The 26,825-nt window shown below is 45.0% G+C and overlaps 1 protein-coding gene across 4 annotated transcripts in view; it reads left to right on the top strand.

Moving 5' to 3' along the window:
* Window positions 1-26,329, top strand: part of ep300b (EP300 lysine acetyltransferase b) — a 32,331-nt gene extending 6,002 nt beyond the window's left edge. Inside the window, exons 3-30 of one of the 4 annotated variants that reach the window (XM_086186100.1) lie at window positions 1,153-1,332; window positions 3,985-4,294; window positions 5,633-5,746; window positions 5,975-6,217; window positions 6,554-6,656; window positions 6,753-6,878; window positions 7,094-7,211; window positions 7,323-7,506; window positions 7,743-7,820; window positions 8,883-8,968; window positions 9,187-9,339; window positions 10,014-10,478; window positions 10,811-11,059; window positions 11,382-11,577; window positions 13,345-13,463; window positions 15,241-15,480; window positions 16,701-16,789; window positions 17,632-17,742; window positions 18,632-18,688; window positions 18,948-19,025; window positions 19,210-19,277; window positions 19,504-19,654; window positions 19,812-20,072; window positions 20,179-20,344; window positions 20,474-20,641; window positions 20,727-20,888; window positions 21,270-21,551; window positions 21,876-26,329. In XM_086186100.1, coding sequence (XP_086042226.1) covers window positions 1,153-1,332; window positions 3,985-4,294; window positions 5,633-5,746; window positions 5,975-6,217; window positions 6,554-6,656; window positions 6,753-6,878; window positions 7,094-7,211; window positions 7,323-7,506; window positions 7,743-7,820; window positions 8,883-8,968; window positions 9,187-9,339; window positions 10,014-10,478; window positions 10,811-11,059; window positions 11,382-11,577; window positions 13,345-13,463; window positions 15,241-15,480; window positions 16,701-16,789; window positions 17,632-17,742; window positions 18,632-18,688; window positions 18,948-19,025; window positions 19,210-19,277; window positions 19,504-19,654; window positions 19,812-20,072; window positions 20,179-20,344; window positions 20,474-20,641; window positions 20,727-20,888; window positions 21,270-21,551; window positions 21,876-24,965 — 7,647 coding nt within the window. In that variant the 3' untranslated portion in view covers window positions 24,966-26,329. Of the gene's footprint in view, window positions 1-1,152; window positions 1,333-3,984; window positions 4,295-5,632; window positions 5,747-5,974; window positions 6,218-6,553; window positions 6,657-6,752; window positions 6,879-7,093; window positions 7,212-7,322; window positions 7,507-7,742; window positions 7,821-8,882; window positions 8,969-9,186; window positions 9,340-10,010; window positions 10,479-10,810; window positions 11,060-11,381; window positions 11,578-13,344; window positions 13,464-15,240; window positions 15,481-16,700; window positions 16,790-17,631; window positions 17,743-18,631; window positions 18,689-18,947; window positions 19,026-19,209; window positions 19,278-19,503; window positions 19,655-19,811; window positions 20,073-20,178; window positions 20,345-20,473; window positions 20,642-20,726; window positions 20,889-21,269; window positions 21,552-21,875 lie in introns of all 4 variants that reach the window. The other 3 variants (XM_086186102.1, XM_086186101.1, XM_086186098.1) reach the window with 3 other exon arrangements.
* The last annotated feature ends 496 nt before the right edge of the window (window positions 26,330-26,825 follow it).

Raw genomic sequence — 26,825 nt, 5'->3', positions numbered from 1 at the left:
CAATAATGATTGGCTTACAGAATTACAAACAAGCCAGTGCTTTTCTTTTTTTTTCCTACCATAGCTGAATGATTATGGTTGAACCAGATGTTCCTCCTGTGCTGGCACAGGGACATGGACAGATGTGTGGCTCAGCAAGACTACCAAAACATGATCATTTTTAACCTTAAACAATGGATTTTGACTTATTGTAAGAGCATTGTGTCAATTTTTTTTCCCTCCCCCTAAAAATTTTTTGCAAAAAATGTTTTTTTTCTTTCCAATATGTTGCAGCTCTTTTGCTGACACATTCAGTATATACAAAGTGTGAGAGGTATCTGACTGCCCTGGACAGATTCAAAAAAGGAATTTTTTGTTCCCGTGACCCTGAAAGCTATTTCCTATTGAGTTTAATTCAATCAGATAGCTTTTTGGAAGTATGGAAGTTAAAGGTAAAGGTGTGAGATGAAGTAGACTTTTAGTGGTTTCTCTGTCAGAGCAGGTGGAAGCATGACTGCGGTCATGTTTGACTCTCAGCTGCATCATTGCTGACTCTGTGGTTTAGATGGTTAACCTCCTTGCTTGCTTGCTACGTGATAGTTCTGGTTTAGTTTTTAGGGTGTGTGTGTGTAAACAAATAAATTCACTGGTCGTTGCAGTTTAATTGAGGTGTATATCTATGTCTGTATGAAACCATAACCCAATCCCTTACTGCTGCTGCTAATTGCCAAAAACATACATTTTTATGCAAAAGATTGGCAATAAAAGATAAACCATATCCTTGAAGGCAATACCATCAGTAAGTGTCTCTATTGGTTGCATAGTTCACTTTTATTTTGGTACCACTGTTGGAGACTGCTTCTTATTGGATTGTTTGATAAGTTTGGCCAGATGCTAAAATAGCTGAAAGTACTGTGGGCTGGATTTGAGATTAAACGTTGTGGTGATCTGTTCAGCAGAAAGATGACGTTACGTTGTGTCTATGTGGTCCTAATCAAAACTCTTTGAGAAGGAATAATTGTAGCGTGAGTCCATGTTGTCCCTCCAGCCCAAGCCACTGGGAAAAGGTTTTCAAGCTTCCATTAATCGTTAAAAGAAATTAATCATCACCTCTGTCCTTTTTTGTTCCCCTTCTCTCATTTCCTCTTTGCCTGCCCTGATCCTGGTTGTTAGATGAATATGATGGCCAATGCGGGCCCCTATGGTGGTCCGTACGGTCAGTCCGCTGGCCAGGGGCTTTCTGGAGCAGGGCTGAGCCCACAACTCCAGAACAAGTCAGGCCTGCCTAACAATATGGCCAGCCAGTTCAACATGGACAAGAAGCTGCCTCCGGGTCAAAGCATGCCGGGAATGGTAGGATGTTTGAATTTATTTATTTTGAGATTGGTCTTTGAACTGAATTGTGCCACATCATTCTGTTTACCTTCACAATGTTCAAGTTGTTGCATGTTTGGCTTGATTTGTGCAAAAGGAATTTTGTGGGGCTGCACGGTGGTGCAGTGGTCAGCACTGTTGCCTCACAGCAAGAAGGTTCTGGGTTTGAGCCCCGGCTCGGACACAGGATCTTTCTGTGTGGAGTCTGCATGTTCTCCCTGTTCCTGCATGGGTTCTCTCTGGTACTCCAGCTTCCTCCCACAGTCCAAAGACATCAAGAGGGGACGAGGCTGATTGATACTCTAAGGGCGCTTTCTCACCTACCTCATTTGGTCCGGACTTTCGGACTTTCCAGATAGTCTGGAGCAAATTGACAGATGTGAAAGCTCCACTGGACCACGGTCCGGACTAAGGACCGAGTCTATGGTCCTGCCTCAGGAGGTGGTCTCGGTTCGGATTATCCTGGTCCAAAGTCCGAAAAATGCTTTCACATTGCACAGCAGCGGACTATCAGACCAAAAGCAGGATACACGTCATATTTAAACGTCTCGTTCCCGCTGAAAAAACATAAACAAAGCAAAGATGAGCCGTGGTAATACTTGGGGGGAGGACGAAATGAAATATTTCATTCAGATATGGTCAGAGGACGAAATAAAAAATGAACTGGAGAAGACCCACCGGAACTCGGAGACGTTTAGTGTTTTTTCGGAGAGGCTTGCAGTCTTCGCCTCCTTGCCTGTCTGCGTCGAAATATCAATCGCACCATAAGGACGTTATTCATTTGATGACATCGCACTAGTCTTGCGTATTGGGACTGTAGTAGTAGTTGTTGTTGTTGATGGTGCAGCCAAAGTAGTGCGAGGGCAACAAAGTGAATCTGCGGATTCATGCTTGATGGTAACTTCTATGCTGCGACCAAAACAAATACACCGCCAGAGCACTTCCGACGTGGTAACGTCAGGCGCATGCTCATCCACAAGCCAATCAATGATGGGAGCAGCCCTTGCAGTTCATGGCGTCATGACGTAGGTAGCTCCTTTGGTCTGCTTTCATAATAGCAGTGAGAAAGCGAACTTTACGGGACCATATGAAAACAATGTAACAACAAAAACAAAAAAGTCCAGACCTTGTACCAGGCCATTAGGTGAGAAAGCGCTCTAAATTGACCGTAGGCGTGGCTGAGAGTGTGAATGGTTGTCTGTCTCTATGTGTTGGCCCTGCGATGGACTGGTGACCTGTCCAGGGTGAACCCCGCCTCTCACCTGAAGGCTGAGGGATAGGCTCCAGCCCCCACCACCGCCCTTAATTTGATAAGTGGAAGAAAATGGATGGAATTTTGTGTTAAAATTATCTTTTCAATATAGTTTTCAGCCCCATTTGAATGGGACTCTGATACCAGGTTAAATCAGTGTTTCCCAAACCTTTGATCTCTTGGGGACCCCGTTTTAAAAATGCCCATCCATCACGGCCCCATCATCAACCCTGGATATCAATCATGGCAAATTTGAAATTAGCCATTCTGAGTCAGTCCATTTTCCCTCTGTTTTTAGATTCCTTTTTTATAACTCAATAGCTGTTTCCAGGGCCATTTTGGATAGCATGTGTTTAAAGGGATACTTCGCACAAAAATGAGATGTTTAGATATCCTCTACTCACTGACGAGCTGATGGAAGGCTGGGGGAAGTTTTTTAGTCCACAAATCACTTCTGGAGTTTCACAGGAAAACTCATTGCATTATACTCCCACAACTAAAGTGAATGGGGACCAACTTTTAAATGTACAAAAAAACATAAAATTCCTTCATACTGCTGATCTGAAGTATTCCAAGAGTCCTGAAGCCTTGACATGACAAGTTGTTTACAAAAAACATCCCCGACACCATGTTTTTAGCCTCACCAGAAATGTGGCATCATGGCAGGGGGCTGGGAAGCTAAAAATTCATATTAGTGTGTGACAACATCATTAAGACCTGTACGGGACCTCTCATAAGCTCTTATCTTCCCTCAGCAGCTCACCTCTAGTGAGAGTTAAGAGTGAGACTTCTGTTACATGTTACACAAAGGTTTTGCTGTAGGGATCCTTTTGCATCAAGTTGCCAAAATGTATGTACCCTTAGAGTCAGGCTATGAATGGGATTGATTGATTGATTGATTGAGTGATGAATTAAAGGGATATTTTGGAGATGTGTGCTCTTTTGCCATCATCCCAAGTGCCAAACAAGAAGATATACTGAACTATTTCCTTCGCTGTGTGTGCATCACGGAGTTGAGACCAGCTGACCACTAGTTAGCTTAGTGCAATACAAGGTAGTGGGATGTGTTGGCATAGTCCGCTGGTCTCTGTGGGTCTCAGGTCCGTAATGCACACCGAAGAGAGAGGGCTATCTATCATCTTGGTCTGGCTCTGGAGAGGATGGCTAGGACTTGTTTCTTTTCCATCACTCAGTGTAAAGAGAAGTCTTAATACACCTCTGTGACTGTTGTGAAATTATTTTCTCTACATACCACATACACAATTCATCATGAAAGCTCCAAATGATGTGATGGATGGAGATCATGATAAATCACGATATCTGTTTGTCATTGTGGTCAGTGATAAGTGTTAACTGAGAATCACTCCCTCTCACACAAGGGCCCTCAGCAACAGCAGCAGCCTGCTGGCATTGGAAGTGTATCAGTCAGTGGACCAGCGGCAGCAGTGGGAGGGGCTCAGGTTGGGCTAAGTGCTGTTGGGGCTGGTCCCGGTGCAGCGCCCCCTACTGCAGACCCTGAGAAGCGGAAGCTAATTCAACAGCAGCTGGTGCTCTTGCTCCATGCGCACAAGTGCCAGCGGAGGGAGCAAGCCAACGGAGAAGTGCGGCAGTGCAACCTGCCTCACTGCCGCACCATGAAGAATGTGCTCAACCACATGACTCACTGCCAGGCTGGCAAGTCCTGCCAGGGTGAGTCTACTGAATTATGCCGGTTGCTCTTTTTATGGTGTGTGGGTTATAGCATCACTAGGCCATGTTTAAAGGTCCTGTTTTTAACAGTTACACTAACTGTTGCTTTGATTTTCTCCCTGCTTTACTAAACATCCTTTTCCATCCCGCCAACACAGGTTCAGCACAAGTAACTGCTTATTGTTCATGAGCAAATGCTCTGATTGGCTTAGCACAGACCAATTTTCAAAGCAGCCTGCAAAATGGATCTTGCTGCCTCATATATTTTGTAACAAGGTGGTCGTGGATCGTGAAATACGTCTAGATTCTCAGTTTGTACTGTTCACCCAGCTCCTCATTAACTTTTAGTTACTATGTAGACACAGGATCATTTTCTAATTGGTCGTAAAGCTGAGAAAGTCTTGTTATGGGGGAGATGGCAGTAGTAAGACGTGCTCATTCACCAAGTGGAATTTGTTTTTATGTTGAATCAAAGTTTTTGCGTGAACGGCTGGCTAAAGAAGACATGGATTAAATCGGGCAGTGCACTTAAAGTTTGTAAATGGACATGGTTAATGGTTAAATATACGGGGCTGGCTCTTGCTGCGCTTTGGAGTTCCAAAGAAGTAATGCTGGAGCAGAAAAAGTATCTCGATGAATGCAATTTTTGTGTGAAGCATTACTTTAATATGTAACAGTCACAAACTGGACATTGTGGTTCACTGCTGCTGAGGTGAGATTAACAGCATCTCTCTCTCCCTGCAGGAGGGGGAAGATTTTCATGAGCTCAAGAGAAAAACAGACATTTGAATTTCAACTAATGTGAATGCAGTATCTGCCAATTTTTTGGAGTGAATGCACGTAAAGTTACTGTTATCTGAACCTGAATCAATTTCATAACTTGTAGATTCACACACATCAGGTTCCCCTCAGCTGTCAAGGTCGTAGCTGTGGGTCAGCAGGCTAGCGCACGAAGCAAACAAAAGCAAATGAGGATTTCTTTTTGAGCTTGTATTTACACTGAACAGACTCGATCCACCTATTCACCATCCATTTGTATTACACAGAAAAGTTAGCAACTCACACTGACTGCTGAATCAGACTGGCTCTACTACTCTTATTACCTCACCTCGTGTCGGATTCAGCAGACATAGTTGTATCGTACTGAATGAATCATACAACAGTCTCTGGCTTCTCTCTTCACTATCACTCATGTTTTCTTCTTGTCTCGTTATTTTTCTGGCCCCTTCACTCTGTCATAATTCATCATTCCACTTCCCTTTCCCCCTCTTCTCCTCGCGGATTCGCTTTTCTTCCCCTTCTTTGAATTTTCTTCGATTCTTTCGTCATCTCTTCCAGTGGCGCATTGTGCCTCATCCCGACAAATCATCTCTCACTGGAAGAATTGTACACGACACGACTGCCCCGTATGCCTGCCATTGAAAAACGCTGGAGACAAGAGAAACCAGCAGTGTGAGTGTTAATCAACTTTGATGTGTTGTCATGAATGTGTGCATATATATTTGAGCAATATACATGCTCGTGGTTGCATTGATAGAATTATTCAACACTACGCCGACAATGGTGATACAGGGTGGACTTGAAACCTCAGATGCTCATCATTTGTTACTGCTTCCCCACTCTTTCTGCCATTCATCCTTTTTTCTTCCTTCCTTTCTCTCACATTTTCCCATCCCACAGCTCTTATCAGCAGCACAGGGGTAGGTTTGGTGAACTCTTTAAGTTCAGGGGTACCAGGTGGGCAGCCCAATACTCCGAACTTGAATCCTACAAACCAGATTGACCCCAGCTCCATAGAGAGAGCCTACGCTGCCCTCGGCCTTACTTACCAGGGCAACCAGATGCCACAGCAGCCACAACAGTCCAACATGGCAAACCAAGGAATGCCTGGGCAGACTGGGATGAGGAGTCTCAATGCCATGGGTTAGTTTGTCTACCAAGCATATCGCAAATTTTGTCTTGACTAATTAGGTTTGTTCATTTTGATTTAGAACTCAAATATCTGTTTTAAATGTGGGATAAAAATTTGCAACATGCAACAAACGGGGAATAAGCACAAACGCCCTGATGTCATCATAATGTTTTGAGAAGATCAAGCTTTAGTTTTTGCTTACTGGGCGTAGTCACACAGTATCTTCAAAGAAGGCCTCTGTTTTGAGAAGATATTTGAACAACTTACACAATTATCTTTGTTGATTTGCCACAATCAAACACCCTTTTTTTTTTTTCCTTTCAAACACTTAAAATATCTCTTTCCAGGGGGAAACTCTATGGGAGTGAATGGTGGTGTGGGTCAGCCCCCCAACCAGCAGGCCAATCTACTACCAGACGCCATGTTGCACAACAGCATGAATGCACAGAGGTGAGTCTAGCTGTTCTTTTTTTTTTCTCAGGTCAGCCTACTGTCTCTCTTTACAGACTTGAAGAAAATCTGACTCCTTTATTTTCTTTCCCTCAGTTTGATGAATGATGGTGTGAATCTGGGCTCCTTGCCTTCCGCTGCCCCTCTCTCTGCTGCAGCCATGAGGAAGTCTTGGCATGAAGACATCACGCAAGACCTCCGCAGCCACCTCGTACACAAGCTGTGAGTTTGCTGAGCCTTCCAGCTATCCCGTCCCTAATTAGTGATAGAGAGAAAAGGGTGTCACCTGGCCAAGGCACTGATTGAGGCACTTTATTTCTCTCTTGTATTTTGTATATCCATGACACACTCACTCATGGTTTAGTAGCTGTTAGGGAAAGTCTCCAAGAAATCAATATAAGTTTATGCTAATACCCACCTTATGCTTGTGTGAGAAGTGTGCAGGCCATCTTCCCCACTCCTGACCCAGCTGCACTGAAGGACCGGCGCATGGAAAATCTGGTGGCTTATGCTCGAAAAGTAGAGGGGGACATGTATGAGTCAGCCAACAGTAGGGTAAGAAACCAAAAACCTTGGGCTTCCAATCAAGAAATGTGAAAATCATTTAATTTAATGCACTGTTGGGATGCATTGTGTAACACCTTCCTTTTGCGGCGTCTCTTCAAGGCGGAGTACTACCACCTCCTGGCAGAGAAGATCTATAAGATTCAAAAGGAGCTGGAGGAAAAGAGGAGGACGCGGCTCCAGAAGCAGGGTATGATGCCTGGACAGCCTGGTATGGCTTCCTCAGGCCTCCCCCAAGGACCTCCGAGCTTGGGGCAGCCACCCATGGCCCCAGGGCCACCCCCAAGTAAGTCAACATGCCCTTTTTACCTTCTGCACTTCTTTATGTGTGCATGGACACACGCTCAAGTTACCTGACAGTGTCTAATTGCACACAGAAAAAGAGAATAAATACACTTGCAGGCCTTGTCTGAAATATTCTTGTGTGATGTCTGTAACTGCAGGTATTATTAATTGATTTTGTGGTTTTACTGGTATTCAATGAAAAGATCTGTGATTTCTGCTGTTCCTATCACCTCTCAGATGGTCCTCATGCTGATCCGTCCATGGTCCGGCCAGCTGGACCAAATCAGATGGTCAACAGGATGCAGAACCCAGCAGGTAAAGACTCTAAACACAGTATTACAAAGACAAGTAAAGCAGCCAGATGGATCCATATGATTAAATAAAATTAAAAAATGCTAGAGTTCTTTGAAATTTGAATGTAGGTTTAAGGAATTTTTGAGTTATGGATGTCCAAGTGCAAGCTTTAAAGTGATCGGAGTTGCAGCAGATTGAAGTCTTGTTTCACCCAAATTGAGAGCAAATGTCCTTTCCCTCTATTGTAGTATTGAGGCTTGAGAACGTTCAGGTTTTAGCATATTTTGACCTGCGTTGGCTACTGCGCTGGCCTGTGAATTTTTCAGGAGCAGCTTGTCCTTGCAGAAACAAAGTCCTTGTTCTACAGAGAAAGTTTCCCAACCGCACAATAAAATAAAACAAAGGCAGAGAAGGAGGGAAGCTACTTGATTGGAGTGAGTGCAGGAACATTCATAGAGGATAACAAAGTGTTAGATTAAACAAATTGTAAGCTTGAGGAAACCATTTGCTCCCATTCTTGTTGACCCGATATTTGATGAAAGCCTTGAGGAAAATAGTTCCATATTTGGCACAGTTTTCCGGTGGGACTGGAGGATGATTTTGGTCAAAGGTCAAGGACACTGTGACCGGCACACATCTGTGATGCGTATAACCATGATGGGGTCTGTCTAATGTGCTTCAGCACACATGAACGTTTACCTGGATGACTGTAAAATATTTGTTTTACATATCCTGGAAATAGGTCTACATTTATCAGTGACTCACACATTCTATGGTCTCAAATTGAAAAATATTTCCACGGTTCTCAGATTATGTGGTGTGGTTATTATCTGTTAGGGATCTGTTCATCACTCGTGCATTTTGAGTTTAAAAGAAGTTTACTGATGGGTAACAAGTTGAAGGATAGGTCATATTGACCCCAGCAGGAGTTGAAGGCACAACTTGTTGCTCTTCAACACAACATTTTGAATTAGAACAGGTGCCTTATATTGAATATTGAAATGATATAAGTCATAGTAAAATGCTGTTATTTTGTGCATTTTGCCTTGTTTTACCCCCGTGACTCCTCTCTTTTGTCTCTAGGCATGAATCAGTTTGGTCAGATGGGTATGCAGTCAATGGGTCAAAGGTCAACGCCTCCTCTTCCTCTTAATGCACCAATGAACCAGGTCGGTATCACTGCATGTAAAGTCTCTGCCACAGATTACTTTTGTATGTAAGAAAAAGACTAATCCATGTGGAGAAGGTTATACAAAAAGGAGAGGGGAAAAAAAAAGTCTGTTTTAGGTTCAAGTTTCTAAAGAAAACCATGTGACTGTCATGCACCAGTAATTGTGACTAAACCCTCTTTAATCACTCAACATGTCCCTTGTTGTCTTGTCTCCAGATGGGTATTGGAGCTCCAAGGATGGGTCAGCCAAATGCCACACAATTACAGAACCAATACCTCCCTCCTGGCCAGTTTCCTGGGTCCACTCCTGGACTTGGTTCTAGTCCTGTTGGCCTTAACCAGCCAGGAGCACAGACTGCTGTGCCACCGGTAAAGATTTATTGATGGATTGTGATCGTACGAATCTGCGTTTGTCTGCATATTGAGGACATATACAGACATATATGCTCAGCTGCAGCTTTGGTTGGGAGAACTGGTGGTTTTGCCAGGATCCCACTGAGGTGGCTTCACTGTTTGGTTTCGTAAACCACTTTTTCTGTCTAGTTTTACAAATTTGGTCAATCTAAGTACAATTAAGAGTCAGTCATGGAGTTATGTTTTGAAAATTAATTGAATGATAAACAGTTTTTTTTGTATGAATTCCTGCCCACTTGATCTGCTTTGTCAGTTAGTTGTCACTGCTACACTTCTTGTGGAATTGCAGTAGTAACCTGGGGTGGTTTCAATCGCTCTGGTAGCCGTGTCTGAGTCGAAACGCGTCAGATAGGCCCAGTGTGTTCCATAAGTGAGAGTTCAATACAGTGTTAACTAATGGAACATACTGTGAGGGATGGATAACATTTCTAATTGGCTGTTTCAAGTCTGAAGCATGAATATTTGTATTTTTCAGCTTCCAGCTCCTGGCTTTATAGGTTGTGTCTTCCATATGCAGTGCCTCTGTTTCTCCTTTACCAAGGTTTTTATTAAAATGTGTTCTGCTTTAGTTAAAAAGAGCAGGCATCTCTGACTTCACTCAAACCTCTGTGTCCTTTCCTCTGAAGCAGAACCAGATGTCAGCGCCACCGTCCCTCCCAGCCAGTAGCCCCTCAGCACAGTCTGCCTCCTCTGCTCAAGGGTCTGGAGCATCTGGAGGGGCCGGTGGTGTGGGGCCTTTACCCAACCTGCCTCCATCCTCCAACCAGCCCGCCACATTTCCTCACTGCCCACCTATCCGAACAAACTCTCCCTCACCGGCACGCAGCTTAACACCTCAACCCCATCAAACCCCTCCCACGTTACCTCATTCCCAGACCCCCCAGCCGCAGACACCCAGTACACCCCAGCTGCCACCCTCTCAGCAGCAACAAGCTTCGCAGCAGCCATCAGGACAGGTGGGGAGCTCTGAGAAGGCCAATCAGCTTCCGTTGCACACTCTTGGGTGTGCAGCTTCCTCAGGCCCCCAAGCAGGTCAGGCTTCTTCAGTGCCTACCCAGAATGCTCATGTGCCATTGCAGCTGCCACAGACCCCGGTGAGTAGTTCACCCTGCTTTCACAACTTGAACCTTTTCTTGCTCCACCCAAACCACTTTTGTTTTCTCTTTACTTCCCACTTGCTTTGGTTCAGCAAGCCTTTGGTTACAAACTGCATGGGCTGCTTGGTCCCTGGTGTATGCTCATGCAAGTACTATTGATGGTGGAATTTGCCAAAATGCTTCTAATAAAGGAAGATTTTTTTTTTTGTGTTTGCAAATGAATCGATTGTCTCCAAACTATGTAACTGTTTTTAAAATATTGAAGGACTCCCGAAACTAACAAAAGATATATTCTGACCCTCAGCTATTATCTCTCCTTTTTGCTTTAGTTATCTCCAAAGCCTTCCCTGATGGCAGATGGTCAGGTCTCTTCTCCGGCCTCTGTCAGCAGCAGCACCGATCCCAGCTCCCAGCTCGCCCCGGTGGATGGCGCTGTTCCTATCCAGGAAGATGCCAAAATGGAGGTGAAGAAGCAAGAGGAGGAAGAGGAGGAAGGGCCTGAAATCAAAGGAGAGGGCAAGGCTTTGGGGAAGATGGGCAAAGGTCAGCCTGATGTCAAGACAGAGGAGAAACCAGAGGTATGGAATGCCACAATGGCTCACTGACCCTGATCTGGGTACCTGGAAACCCTAGTAGTCGATGTCTATTCAGACTATGCCTGTTTGCATGTGGGAGTCTGATTTTGATGTTGAGGCTCTGATAGAATCTATTGCATTACTTAATTTCCCCATGGGGATCAATAAAGTGTTCTGATTCTGATTTGATCTCAGACTTGGAGTTGAAAATATTACTGCAGACATGCATGCATAGAGTTCTTGCATTTCGAGTAAGGTGGCTATTTAAGGCTAAAAGGGATCCTAGTACTCACATTGACTCTTGACACTGCGATTTTCCTCTCAGATAAAGAAGGAGAAGCCATCAGGCGACGGCTGTAAAGGTGAGCCCATGGATACATCATCATCCTCGGCATCATCATCAGCTGCAGCAGGAGACGACAAGAAGCCAGAGGTGAAGAAAGAGCCCAAAGAGGAAGAGGAGGGATCAGGGTCAACAGCCAGCAACAGCTCCCCAGCCAGCACTCAGAGCAAGAAGAAAAGTAAGTCTGCTTATCATCCCTGTGATTAATGTATCTGTATTGGTGCAGTGCTCGCTGGGCATGAATCATTTTGGTCAGATGGGAATGCAGTCAGTGGGTCAAAGGTTGATTTGCTCACTGTCTGAGGGGCAGAGCCATTGTGGTGTGTAACATGAAGGGACAAATGCAGTCGAAGGCCTCATACATAAATGACAGGAAAAACTTCCAGAGGCCGAGAATGAGAGCTGCTCTGTAGCATACTTGTGAAGTTAGACGATGGATGGATGGTTGTTTAGATCATTTATAGAAAAGACACACATATTGACAGAGAGAGATTGGCTGTCGAGAATGCACCCAAATCCAAAAAAATGTTTAGAAAAACACAAAAGATAAGAAACAGAGGATTGTCTTATCCAGAACTGTGTTTTATGTGAAGAAATTTCAGTCCAATTTCCCCTCATTAATATCTTTCAGATGAGCAACAACATTGGAGCTCAGTTTGTATTGACCTATGTAACATCCCAGAGACGCTAACCCTGACACACTCTCAGCAGTAGCTCACTCATGGTGGTGCACCCCCACGTTCAGTCCCACACATTCCTCTTCCACAATAAGTAAAGCCTGCACACAACCAACTGAAACAATGTGTTCATAATAATCCTTTTCATTTCCTGTTTGCGTGCCACAGATGTAAGTTCGCCTAATGACTGAAGACACCCACCCACATTACATCCCATTATTCTGTTGAGTTTGCCTCCATAATGTGACCTGACGCCATTTCGGTCATGTTCCAACCATGGTATATTTTGACCGTTTAATGCAAAACTCTATGCTTTGAATTGAATTTGTAACACCCATGAGAATCTGGACTGTGCATCATTAAAGCAGTTTGACCACTGTATGTGATGCAAAAATGCTGCAAAAACTACAGCAGGTCTACATAGCACAATTGAGATTAGATAAGATAGATAAAAAGGATATTTTCCAATAAGGCAGTCAAAAACAACAACATAAAAACCCATCAGCATCTTACCTAATTCTTCAACACACAAGACGAGGCCAGTGAAGGCCATACCACACACACACACACACACACACACACAGATACTGTAGATAGATAAAATAGGTGAATATTGTATTGCACTATTGGTGTACTATGTGTTACTCCACAGCACTGAGGGCAGGCATGGCTCTGAGGTTGAGTTTCTGTTTTGGTGCGCAGTCGTACCATTGTGATTGGGTGGGAACCGAATATGCCAACTTTCAGTACCTAGCTGTGTTAGTTTGTCCCTGCCCACACCAGAAATAATGGAATAATCCTGAACCGCACTTTTTTCTCTCTAGAATTAACAAGGCGTTTGCTCAATCTGTGAAATTTTGGTTGAAGGAGAGCATAACGACCAATTAATTGACTCGCTGTTCATTTTTACACCTGCACCTTCCCAGAAATGGTAGTAAAAAGAAATGCTTCATGTCTACAGGGTCTGCAGCTGTTTGGCTTTGTGTCCATACGTCTTATCTAAACCTCCCACATCATTCTGCTGCTGTTTTAACAGTTTTGAGGCGTTGTGGTTGTCTAATGACTCAGCCTCAGCAGACCTGGTATCAGCAGATTAGACATAAAAACTTGAAGTAGTACAAAAACAAGTAAATATAACCCATTACTACCCACCTCTGGTTGTCTTTAGACTTACAAATGATGGCCACCACATTCTGTCTTGAATCCTGATTCCTGTTTATCCCCACCACCTGTCAGATTTGACTCTGTTCTTGTTCCCACTCCTGCAGTCTTTAAGCCGGAGGAGCTGCGCCAGGCTCTCATGCCTACCCTGGAGGCTTTGTACCGGCAGGACCCTGAGTCCCTTCCCTTCCGTCAGCCGGTGGACCCCCAGTTACTGGGAATACCCGTACGTATTCGAACTAGTAACAAAACTAACCTGGTAAGGGACTGCACTGGCTGCCATTTTGCTTCAACTCTGAAAACGTAGATTTTTATTTTTTTTTAATTTTGCTTTTCATCTTTAATATTCATTTTCTCCTTTTGTCATAGCTGTCATGTTTTTTAATTGCGCTTCATGTTCTCCTTAAGTTCTCCAATTGCATGCTAGAAGATTTGAACATGCGTGTGATTACTTGTCTAGTACCGTCTCTTTTCTGAAACAGCTCCTTATGGCACATAAATCCTCCTAAAATATTTTGGAAAAAAAACATCTTGATCATCAAATGTTGAATTTTTGAATGAGTTTGACATTGAAAGAAAGATTGGTTTTTTTTAATATTGAAACTGATATCTCAACAATAATTTTACCTGGAAAAAATAATCAAGTGAATTAATTGCTGTGCGTTTCGACTACGGTGAAGGGACGGTGCTGGAGACAAATCACCGCTCAGTACTAGAATTTATGACAATTGATTTGTTTGACATTGGCTTTTTCATTCCATTTTTTTAGGGTTTGATTTGAATTCTAATTTTTGTGTAGCTTTCATCCTAGTGTTCATTGCTAGCTTTCTAGTTCAGTTCCTCACCAGTAGTAGTGTGTTGGTGTTCAGGTGGGCAGCTTGCAGAGGTGGGACAGTGACTGTAGCCTCCAAATTAACTTCAAATGAGAACATTATCATTCGGTACGGTGCACACAGCCCATATGAGTGATTCGATGCCGATTATTCGTGTGATGAGCAAGCACCAGGCTGCTGGCTCTCATCTCCTTCAGGAACCTCCTCTTCCAAAGTTACTCATAAACGATGGTGCAGTTTGTAAGAGCAGAGGTAGACATAGTAATAAGCATCGCTTGTTTGTTCATGTGAGTGGTTCCTTTGAGAGACGAGGGTCTGTTTCCTAACTCCTGTTGCTATGGTGACACTGAGGTAGCCCCTGCTTTATTTCTTTACTTGAATCTCACGAAAGCCTTTCCGTTCCTCCTCTTTCGCACAACTGGTTCCACGTTTGAGAAGGAACGGAGGTCAGGAACAGAAATGCAGCTTGTAGATGTTTCGTCCCTCATGCATTTGCCTCACCTAAGCACTGTGAGCTTTAACTCTGCCACCATGTTGCCACTCATGCTGCTGGCGCTGTTAATGCCAAACAGTTGTTTGCTCAAAGCAGTAAACCTGTCTGCCTGTTGCTGTTGCCGCTGCTCTGTTCATCTTGGTTTTGCAACCTGGTCATCTTGCAGGCCTGAAAGCAAAGGGCTGCTCTTGTAGCTGTCAGCCAGTGTAGTATTTTCAAGACAAATTTGTAAAAGGTGATAGCAGGATTGCTAAATGCAATCCTATCTATAGCTGAAATCTGTGTTTATGAACAGCAGAGGACCAGGGTGACTTGTGGCGGTCGGCTGGTCCCTGTTTGCAGCTCAGATAGCAACATTTACTTGAGGGTGCAAAGCAGAGAGCTGGGGGGTAGAAGTTGTCATGTCTCTCTGTTTGCACGCAAACCCCTCTCCTCTGCAGCGCTCAACAAAATTGTCCATTGCACCCTCTTCTCTCCCTACTCTGGTCCTGCCTGGTCAACTGCAACGCCTGATGATGATGATGATGATGATGATCTTCTTCCCCGTTTCTCTCGTCTTCATCCCTCGGATGACCAAATCCTCCCACCATCCTGCTGCTCTTTGCTCTCATCCTTCGCATCACCTTTCTGGACTCCTTGACCTCACTTGAATCCGAATGCCGCCACAACCAAACCAGGACTACTTTGACATCGTGAAGAACCCCATGGACCTGTCAACTATCAAGAGGAAGTTGGACACGGGACAGTACCAAGAGCCGTGGCAGTATGTAGAGGATATCTGGCTGATGTTCAACAATGCTTGGCTGTACAACCGCAAGACATCACGTGTCTACAAGTACTGCTCCAAGCTGGCAGAGGTCTTTGAGACAGAGATTGATCCTGTCATGCAGAGCCTGGGATACTGCTGTGGGAGAAAGGTAAGGCATGAACTCTTCTGGTCTGGCAGTTTTCAACTCAAGCCCTTTCCCTCCAAATTGTTGCAGGCTCTTGAAACTTGCCATTCAAGGTTTTTGGCCTTGGTTCTGTTTACCAAATTGGCTTGCATTCTCACCAGATTTTAGATGAACCATCGTGTCATTGACAAAGTGTGTTACAGAGTGTTCAGCAGAAGTCACACACCTGCTGAACCACATCTCCACCAGGGTTGTCATATATTCAGGCATGGCTACAGGCTGGATATGAGATATGAACAACTGAAACCCAGTCCAAAACAATATTCATTAAACTAACTGACTGGGATGCGACGCTACTGGGTGTTCATGTGTTCTTCACTTTCATGTATCACCACACCGTGAGATGACAATGAGGGACAAGTGAGATGTCATCATGGTTTCCAAGAAAAGAAAACCAAGTATTTTTCCATTCTTGCCCCAAAAACTATCAGGGGGTTTTGAATGAAGTAGTTGTTGATTTTAACACTCAACAGTGGTTCAGGACCGGGATTATCATTTTGGCCTGGCAAATTTTATGTTTTAGAGCACATTGCAGACGGTGCAACTTGCATGAAGCCCCATATAAACTGTTAACATGGTCTTGTGGGTAAGGATCGCCTGCGACAACTAGTTACTAATTACAGAAACTTGCATGGTCTTCTCACAGTGCGATTTCTGCGGCGACCGACGTAAACTAACCAGCCAGCCAACTGAAATTAGATTTCACAGTGAAATTACATTAATGTTTTCAAAATTACTGTCTGAAGTTAGCCTCGTGTCCCACCGAGACTGTGCCCACGTTTTTCAATCCCTCAGTCTTTGTTTAGCCTCTTCCATGCCTCTATTGTGGCTCACTTCTTGCACCATTGTTATCATCACTCTTGCAACTGGACACACGCTAATGACCTTTAATGATGATGCCAGCGACACTTTGACCATTGACTTTCCACGTGGCCTCTGACTCCAGAGATGCCTCGTCCTACGGTGTACCTACCTCCATATTGATTAGTGAGCTTGGGTCACGCAGTGTGGTTAAACAACTCTTAAGAAAAGTCCAGACATCGCTGAATATGAATCACAAAACAAATAAAGTCAAGCAAAGCACAAAGAGAATAAATCTCTCTACGTGCTTATATTTTTCATGGGCACTTGAGGCTATGAGGTCAGATCTTCCAACAACTTTTCCTCTTTGTTTCTTGTTCCAGTTTGAGTTTTCTCCCCAAACTCTATGCTGCTACGGAAAACAATTATGCACCATCCAACGTGACGCTGCTTATTTTAGCTACCAGAACAGGTAAGGGCCATCAGCACATAGAACACAAACACATACAAATCACATAGATTATACAAGAACAATCATTTTAAAGAGTATAAATATTTAGATGTTTTGCTGATAAAATGCAGCCAAGTGAAATCAACTTGGATATGTCTTGTTTTATTTTGCACGCTGATTATATTTCCTACAACAGTGCAATCACGGATGAGTTATAATTTGGCTTCAAATGGTTACCCTGGCACCATCTCCATCCTCATAGTTAACCATTTTAATTTTCATGCCGTTTTCATTCATAAAGTGGGCTCCTGTCTTCTTTGGCAGTTATTCTTTATTTGTTTGTTTCCCACTGAGTAAATTGACACGCACAGAACATGACTGCTGTCACTAATCGAGGGAGGGGGAGGCTGTATCCATTCTCACCCGTAGAGGAAAGGCTCCCACTTTATAAATGAGCTGAAAGGATGATGGGTCTTTGTTGCTTAACCGTATTGCTTCCTCATCCACCCTTTCATGTGTGGAGGCTCCTCACCCCCCCTTCCTCCTCCGCAGCTCCTAGTGGCCTCTCATGTTGCTGTAATGTTGTTGTTGTTGTTGTTGTTTACCACTGGATGTCTGACGCTAATCTTTGCTTTGCCTTGGCTCTCTGTTCTCTGTTGGTTGTTGTTCACATTCTGTCCGTCCCTCCGTCTTCCACCCCCCCCCCTCCTTCTCTGTCCCTCCATTGTCCTTGTCCAACCTGTAACAATTTCTTTCACGCTTTTTTAATATTCATTTTGACCTCCCTGCCCTCCCCTCCCTGATTGGCGGCTGCTTCTTCGTGCCCTCTCTGTGATTGGCTGTGCTGATGGCGAACGGTGTAGTTCACCAAAATATGGGCTTCTTGCTGACAGGTACCACTTCTGTGAGAAGTGTTTCAACGAAATCCAGGGCGAGAGTGTTTCCCTGGGGGATGACCCCTCCCAGCCTCAGACGTGAGTACCATTACACTTGGTTCCAGATGAGCATCCATCCTCAGGAGTGCAATGCTGATATCATCAGCATCCACTCTGAATAAAACAACATCAGTGTGAATTTTAAGATCAAGACCGTTTAGAGTCCTGCATTCTCATTTTTCCTTTTTTTTCCTGAAGTAAGAGTAAGCTGTATTCAGACCGCTCAGGTGGTGTGGACATCATGTAATTGCCCAATTTATGTTGATCCTGAAGGGGGGTTGTAGCTCAGTCTGTCTTCCATTTCACAAATAATTTCACCTTTTTTTTTTTCATACAGAAGTCACATTTACATTTCAGCTGGGACAACTTGTATTGCTTAATACGAAAAATTAAGAGCTACACAGTGTCAGACTTACTCTGGTAGATAAAAATCTAAATTCCATTTAGATAACGAGCCTTTTTCTTTCTTGTCGTGTGGAAAGACATGACAATCCATACTATATACTCTGCACCCAGATGTAATCTCTGCTCTTTTTTTTTTGTTAAATTTCTTTTTGATGCAATTAAATTCCGCCACACCCAGCAGTCATTCAGGCAGTTCCTAGAGATGGCGAGAGCCTCACATGGCTTCTATTCGGCTCACAATGAATCATTCTCACATCAGACGCTGATTAGTTTATAGATGAGACTTCAACCACAAATTGGAACTAATGTGAATATTATAGCAGAAGTAAGTGGCACATTTATAAATAATGTCAAAGATTTATTTAAATGTCTCAAAAATTAGTCACTCAATCGTGATCGATAAGTTGGGGATAAATAGAACAAGACAATAGGCCAGCAACGGTGACCTTGGTCATATTTCCATTTTGAAGATTTTATTGTTATTGTGCTCTTAATTTAATTTATATTCTGATCTTTCTCACAGGTCCATCAACAAAGACCAGTTCCAACGGATGAAGAACGACACACTTGACCCTGAGTTGTATGTCCCCCTCTCAATGCATCAACTGCCATTTAAGATTGTTTAGAGACATTAGTCATGTATTTCATTACTTTGGTAATACTTATGGATGATTTACTTGAAGTACGTAAAGATACATTCTTACTATTATTTGTGAATGGTAGGCAACCTGGATTTTCATTTTTCATTTTCTTCTGTAGAGGGATGAGCAGGATATTTCCATAATGTAATTAACTGTGTGTCTGTCAATTCTCCTCTCAATTTTATTTTTTTCTCTCAGGTTTGTGGAATGTATCGACTGTGGTCGTAAAATGCACCAGATATGTGTCCTGCATAATGAAACCATATGGCCATCAGGGTGAGCCAGCTTTTACACAACTATGGAAAAAGTATTTGTACCTTTTTAGTAATCCTGAGGAAACTGAACACATTTTTCTAGCACTATTCTCGTGGTGGTGCATAATTCTTATGTCTCAACGCTCATGAACACAGTATAACCTGCAAATGTGACCATTTATTATTTATTTCCTCTCTTACAACAGCTTTACATGTGATAACTGCCTCAAAAAGTCAAGCAAGACACGGAAAGAGAACAAATACGCTGCCAAAAGTAAGGGGAATACGTCTCATGCAATTGTTCTATGTTACTGTTTCAGCAGCTAGACTCATGAAATGATCCTTTTAAAATTTTCCATTCTTTTTCCGATGCTATATTTGTCAACTGGACCTCTTTCTACAGGCAATACACTTGAAATATAAAATTGTCAAAGGAAATTAGAAATACTGGCCTGTTTCTCTGGTGGAGGCTCCTAAAATTGTTGTGTTCTATTTCGCAGGACTTCCTCAGACCAAGCTAGGGAACTTTTTAGAGACACGAGTGAATGACTACCTCAAGCGGCAGAACCACCCTGAATCTGGCGAGGTCACCATCCGTGTTGTCCATGTATCAGACAAGGTAGTTGAGGTCAAGCCAGGCATGAAGTCGAGGTAAGAGGTTATGTCCTTGTTCCAGAAAATAAGAAGAAACAGCAGGGTTTACTGACTGATAACATTTCTTTGATTTTTCTGGCCATCAGTGTAATCACAAGCTTTTTGCTATGTTTGCCTTTTATTAAATCTGGCTTTTTATTTCCCTGTTGTCCAGGTTTGTGGACAGCGGAGAGATGTCTGAGTCTTTCCCATACAGGATGAAAGCCCTGTTTGCATTCGAGGAGATTGACGGAGCAGATGTGTGTTTTTTTGGGATGCACGTTCAAGAGTACGGCTCGGACTGCCCACCTCCCAATCAGAGACGGGTTTACATCTCTTACCTGGACAGTGTGCACTTCTTTAAACCTCGACACCTTAGGACTGCTGTTTACCACGAGATCTTGCTTGGCTACCTGGAGTATGCCAAGAGGCAGGGGTAAGAGAGAAGATGAGGCCCTCAGAACTCACAACGGCAACACAGAAATCAATATGTTTCTTTTATGCTGGTCTAAATCATTTCATGTCCATGTGTCCTGTCTCAGGTTTACAACGGGTCATATCTGGGCCTGCCCACCCAGTGAAGGAGACGATTACATCTTCCATTGTCACCCAGCGGACCAGAAGATCCCCAAGCCCAAACGCTTACAGGAATGGTACAAGAAGATGCTGGACAAAGCTGTGGCTGAGCGTATCGTCCATGATTATAAGGTAAGAATGTTTTCACTGTAAAAATAATCTCACAACCTACCAAATTAGCCCTCCTTCATATTTGACGGACAATGACCTCACAATCACACCTTCGTCTTTTCATCTCTTGTCTCCTTCTTTGTCCTTCAGGACATCTTCAAACAGGCAACAGAGGATCGCCTGACCAGTGCCAAGGAGCTGCCATACTTTGAGGGTGACTTCTGGCCCAACGTGCTGGAGGAGAGTATCAAGGAGCTGGAGCAGGAGGAAGAGGAGAGGAAGCGGGAAGAGAACAGCACCTCCAATGAGAGCACAGATGTGAGTACAAGTGCAGATGTCATCGTATTGTTCAGAGCTATTGTTTTTGATGTTGGTGTTGACATTGTCTCTAAAATGTTTGCAGGCCACAAAAGGAGACAGCAAGAATGCCAAAAAGAAGAACAATAAAAAGACGAGCAAGAACAAGAGTAGCTTGAGCAGAGCCAATAAGAAGAAACCAGGGATGCCCAATGTTTCAAACGACCTGTCCCAAAAACTCTATGCCACCATGGAAAAACATAAAGAGGTATTTGCATCTAATATGAGTTTATATATTCGTGTATTTTTTAGCTAACTGATTATTCTGTTAGTGGATTAAATTTTATAATTGCAGTGTAAGAAGTTCAATCTTCTTAGGACATCACATTTAATGCAGATAATAGAACAATGCAACTTATATGCATATATTTCAACAACTGCCCTGAAGTAAAAACCTTTTACCAATAGCTGAAATTGTTTGAGGCTAAACATAATCTGTGCTGAAGGAGGAACATCATTCATTAGTGGCTGATGAGTTTGCCAATTAAAAGTTTTTTAAGATGTAAAGTAAATGGTCAGACTACTGGGATGAAACACATTGATGTTCCTGTTGATCTTGTCAGCTCATCCTGTCCACTGTAATTGCCAGGTCTTCTTTGTCATCCGGCTCATTGCTGTACCCACTGCCAACTCGCTGCCCCCCATCACCGATGCAGACCCCCTGATGGCCTGTGATCTGATGGACGGCCGTGATGCCTTCCTGACACTGGCAAGGGACAAGCACCTTGAGTTCAGCTCTCTCAGGAGGTCCAAATGGAGCTCCATGTGTATGTTGGTGGAGCTTCACAATCAGAGTCAGGACCGCTTTGTCTACACCTGTAATGAGTGTAAACACCACGTGGAGACACGCTTCCATTGCACCGTCTGCGAGGTAAGAATCAAACCTGCCTGCAATCTTGACTTGGCACTTTCCATTTTAATAGAGATGATACTGATATTTGAAATATTCGTGCAAGCGATCTAAATGTTGAAGTGAGAAGAACAGCTTATGATGATGCTTGAGTCTTCTCACCAGTCTCCCATCCTATGGACTACTGCTGCAGACTGGCTCAGACACCATGCATTTTACAACAGGATTGCATAGATGCAGTCAATTTACATAAATGCCATTCATGCTTTGTGTTCCTCGATTAAGTTTTATCAAGTACTGATGGGTCAAGTACCTGTTAATTCATATTTATATATCCCTCCCCAGGACTATGATTTGTGCATCACCTGCTACAACACGAAAGGTCACGAGCACAAAATGGACAAGCTTGGTCTTGGCCTGGATGATGACAGCAACAACCAGGCAGCAGCAGCTACTCAGAATCCTGGAGACTCTCGCCGCCTCAGCATCCAGCGCTGTATCCAATCGTTGGTCCACGCATGCCAGTGCCGCAATGCCAACTGCTCCCTGCCGTCCTGCCAGAAGATGAAGCGTGTTGTTCAGCACACAAAAGGCTGCAAGCGCAAGACAAACGGTGGTTGTCCTATCTGCAAGCAGCTCATTGCTCTGTGCTGCTACCATGCCAAACACTGTCAAGAGAACAAATGTCCAGTCCCGTTCTGCCTCAACATCAAACAGAAGCTCAGACAACAGCAGCTGCAGCACAGGCTCCAGCAAGCCCAGATGTTACGCAGGAGGATGGCCAGCATGCAGCGGGTGGGGCAGCCTGCAGGAGGGCCACCAGGAGGACCTGTTGTGGGACTTCCATCACCAGGCAATAATAGCACCACTGCACCCAGTACTCCAACGTCTGGTGGAACTCAACCCCCAACTCCCCAGACACCAACTCAGACTTTACCTCCAGTCCCACAGCAAGGAATGGGCCCTGTACCTGGAGTTCAACAGCAACAGCAGCCAGGTGGGATGCCCACACAAACCGGCATGCCTCCCCAACACCATCTTCATCACCAGTTCCAGCAAATGGCAGGTGGTGGAGGTGTGGCAGGGGGCATAATGAGCTCCCCCCAGCATCAACAGCAGATGCTCCCTCAGGTCCAGCAGCAACAGCAAACTGGAGCAGGGACCAACCATCAGCAGCTCCAGCAACACCCAAACAATTTGCCTCCATATGCCAGCAGACCCCCGGGGTCCTCTCCTATTCACCCATCCCAGGGAAAACCAGTGCTTGGCTCTGCAACACCTCCTCAGCCGCAGCAGCAACAGCCTGGAGGTGCTGTCATGGCTGGAGGTGTTGGGGGCCAACAACCTCCAAGCCAGCCCCAAGGACAACCTCCTCTTTCTCAACAGCAACAGCAGCCACCTTCTGGGCCTCCACCGGCAGCTGTAGAAATTGCAATGAAGATCCAACAAGTAGCTGATGCTCAACGGAAGATGGCTCTGCAGAGACAAGCAGCCCAAGTAGCTGCAGGCTTGATGCCTCCTCACCCCCACCATCAGCAGGGTCAAGGTCCACAGATGGGCATGGGTCATCCAGGGACTGTAGGGATGGTTGGACCCCAGGGCATGCCACCAACTACCCAAGCAACAGCCCAAGCTGCTCGAGCCCACATGGATCAACAACAAAGTGCTTCACCTGGGATGATGGTTGGCACCGGTGGGCCCCTGCAGCATCAGCCTCAGCAGGGTAACCTGTCCCAGGGCCAGCTCCCCCCTCAGGTACAGCTTCAACAGCAGAGGATGGGTGCGCCCCTTCAAAATCCACAACAGCAGCAACCACAGTGGTCGGGCCAGGGGATGCCACCACAGCAGAGACAGGCTATGATGAACCAAATGGGCCATCCTGCCATGATGGGAGCTCAACAGCAGCAGCAGCAAATGCAGCAGCAGCAGCAGCACCAACAAGCTCAGGGCCATGCTGCCTTGATGAATATGGCACAACAGCAACAGCAAGGTGCTAGTGGCGGGGTCCCCGGGGGACTTATCCCTGGTGCTGCTGGTGTCCCAGGGGCTGTTGCTGCTGGCAACATCCCCCAGGCAGCTCTCCAGGACCTTCTACGGACACTCCGCTCACCAAGCTCACCCCTGCAGCAGCAGCAAGTCCTGAACATCTTACGGTCTAACCCACAACTCATGGCTGCTTTTATTAAGCAGAGAGCCTCGAAATACAAAGGGGGGCAGGGGGGCCCTGGGGGACCAGGTGGGGTTCCTGGAGGTCCTGGACCCACAGGAGGTCCTGTTGGTAATGTGATGACAGGAGGAGGCCCACAGGTGAATATGAATGCTGCAGGTGCTGGCCAACAAGGGATGCACATGGGGGGCCAAGGAGGGTCTAATGTGAATATGGCCACCATGGCCCAGCTGCAGCAGGTACAGCAGCAGCAGCAGCAACAGCAGATGCAGCAGCAGTTGCAGCAGCAGAGGCCGATGCTCACCGGTTTACAACAGCAAGTGGCAGCTCTCCAACAGCAACAGCAGCAGCAAGGGGGTGGAAGAGGTCTGCAGGGCCAGGGGCCCCAGATGGCAAATCTCAACAATCCCCAGTTCAGAGAGCTGCTCATGAGGAGACATCTGCAGCAGCAGCAGCAGCAGCAGCAGCAACAGCAGCAGCAGCAACAGCAGCAGCAGCAGCAGCAACAGCAGCAACAAATGGGGGTAAATCATGGTCAGTTCCAGCAGCCACAGCCTCCACAGGGCCAGGGCTACATGGGACAGCAAGGAATGCACCCTCCTTCAGTGGGACAGGGACCACCAGGAGGTCCGCCAGCTGGTCCTCAGCAGCATGGTGGTCCCCCAGTTCAGCAGGGGCAAGGTTACCCAGGGTCAGTGGCACAGCAGCAGGCTACAGCTGCATTGCAGCAGAGGCTCCAGCACCAGCATCACCTCCAGATGCAGCAGCAGAATGCCATGGCTGGTCTGCCAGGGAGTCTCGGCCCTGGGGGGTCGCCAGCTCAACACAGCAATCCAATGAGCCCTCAGCAGCCACAACAGATGGCCCAGTCCCCACACCATCACCTGCAGGGCCAAGCGTTGCCCACATCCTTGGCTAATCAGGTGCGTTCCCCCCAGCCCTCACCCAGACCCCAATCTCAGCCACCACACTCAAGCCCGTCACCGCGCATGCAGCCTCAGCCCTCCCCACATCACATATCCCCCCAGATGCAGACGGGCTCCCCACACCCAGGCCACCTGAACCAGCACCACCCAGGTATGGTGGTCCCTCCACAACAGCAACCGCCAGCATCCCAGCAGCAACAGAACTCAATGGAACAGTTTGGGTCAGACCAGAGCGCGATGTTATCTCAGCTGAGTGGCATGGCAGGTCTCCACGGGCCGGGAGGCAGCAACCAGGACCCACTGGCTCAGAATATGACTCACAACCCTTTAGACATCATGTAGGACTTAAACATCATGTGTCAAGTTGAGCTGGAGAAGCTCTTCACACAAACTGCACTCATCCAGGACAGTGTTATTGTTATTAGCCTTTCTCTCTCTCTCTTTTTTTTTTTTTTTTTTTTTTTTTTTTTACTGTTATTAAATGTTATTTAAAATGTTTTCAATAAAGATGCATTGAACTGAACTTCCTATGGGAGATGAACAATAAATCAAGCTGTCGTTAAATAAATTAGAATAAATGAATTGTAAGTTATTGCTGTTAATATATTTTTTTTGCCAATTGTGGACAAAGAGGGGGAAGGTTTGTTTAGCAGCCCCCACCTCCACCTCTTACAGAATACAGGAAAGGTAATATTTTTGGGGGTATGGGGGGGGGGGGTAAATAGGGGTACTTGCCTTTTTTAAGAAATGTTTCTAAGATTTTAAAAATGGTCAAGAATTAAAGAGGAAATGATTTAATGCAAAGAACTTTTTATTGTTTTTGTTTGCCATCATTCAGTCTGTTTCTGTTCTGCAGAGTGATGTGGATGTTTATCGATGTAAATCCAAACATGATGCATATCTTCCTTTTTTTTTTTTTGAAAATGTTTGCTTTATTTATTGTTTTCTGTAGGGGGGGGGGCGTCATGTACCCTGTGACTGCGACAGTTTCTATAGAAATATATTTTTATTATTGACTGTTAAGATGGGGGGTAGAAGATGTTTCATTTCACTTAAGATATCTTTGGTTGGGTCTGTCCAGGTGAGAATAATGAAATGTCAGTGTTTTTGTTGCCGTTATCTTCGAGTCTGCTGTGAGTTTGAGATGTCGGAACGGACGCGTTGTGACGTCCCGGTCAGCTTCACGGACATCAGTCATGCTGGACGGAACTCTTCCCTTGCAAACATGCAAGCCCTCTCCCTCGAATGTGTGTGCACTCCTTCCTTTAAAGACACTTGATATGGAGCGTTGGAGGCTTGGGGAGGGGGGGGTGCATACCTGTGTGCCTGTAACTTTTCAAGTACATGTGCTGGGATGTGAAAAATGAGTGGGGTGGGCTCCTTTTACTGTTATTAGGATTCTACTGTTTGGAGTAAACAGAGGATATTGATCCAAATGAACTGTGTTGCACAGAAATGAGGAGAAAGGAGGAGGTCCGAGTCTCCGCTTCTTTCTGCCTCGTCCCCTTTGCTGCTTCCCTTGGACTTTTAATTCCCCTCCACATCCTCCTGGGGGAGTCACCCCCCCCCCCGCCCCCCACACCCAAAGTCCATCCTCTTTATCTTTCTGCTAAGAACTTTGGGAGTTTAATTTAATATTTTTTACTGTACAAAGGAAACACAAACTGTGGACTCAAATACTGTTTTTTATAATAAAATGAAAATTACCATTAGAGATGTGTGTATGTGGCTGCTTGGTAATACCAACTTTTTAATATTGTGGGTTTTTTTTTATAATTAGTCAAACTAATTTGCAAAATATATTTTAAACATAGAACATATTTTGCACAATGTTTTAATGCTTAATGCTTTCTTTGGATCTCCTTTGACTCCAAAGTAAAGAAGTAAGCGGGGTTCACCCTGGACGGGTCACCAGTTTGTCGCAGGGCCATCAGGAGCAACTACAGTTCAGCGTCTTGCTCAAGGACACCACGACATGGTCACCGGTGGAAGTGGGGATGGAACCAATGACCCTTGGGTTGCTAGACGGCCGCTCTACACCTGAGCCATTCCGTGTTGTTTTTATTTGATTTTTGTTTGTCTTAATCTCAAATACTTCCCTCATCGAGGGGAAGCATGGCTTGGAGGTAGTGGTCTGTCTGGCAACCTAAGGGTCCCTGATTCCATCCTCACCTCCCCCTCATTGCTCCTGATGGCCCTGCG

The sequence above is a fragment of the Aulostomus chinensis genome, chromosome 18 (assembly GCF_037954235.1).
Source record: "Aulostomus chinensis isolate RoL2024-O1b breed Wild chromosome 18, RoL_Achi_v1.0, whole genome shotgun sequence".
In the NCBI taxonomy this organism is placed as follows: Eukaryota; Metazoa; Chordata; class Actinopteri; order Syngnathiformes; family Aulostomidae; genus Aulostomus; species Aulostomus chinensis.
This window is presented reverse-complemented; position numbering and strand designations above follow the sequence as displayed.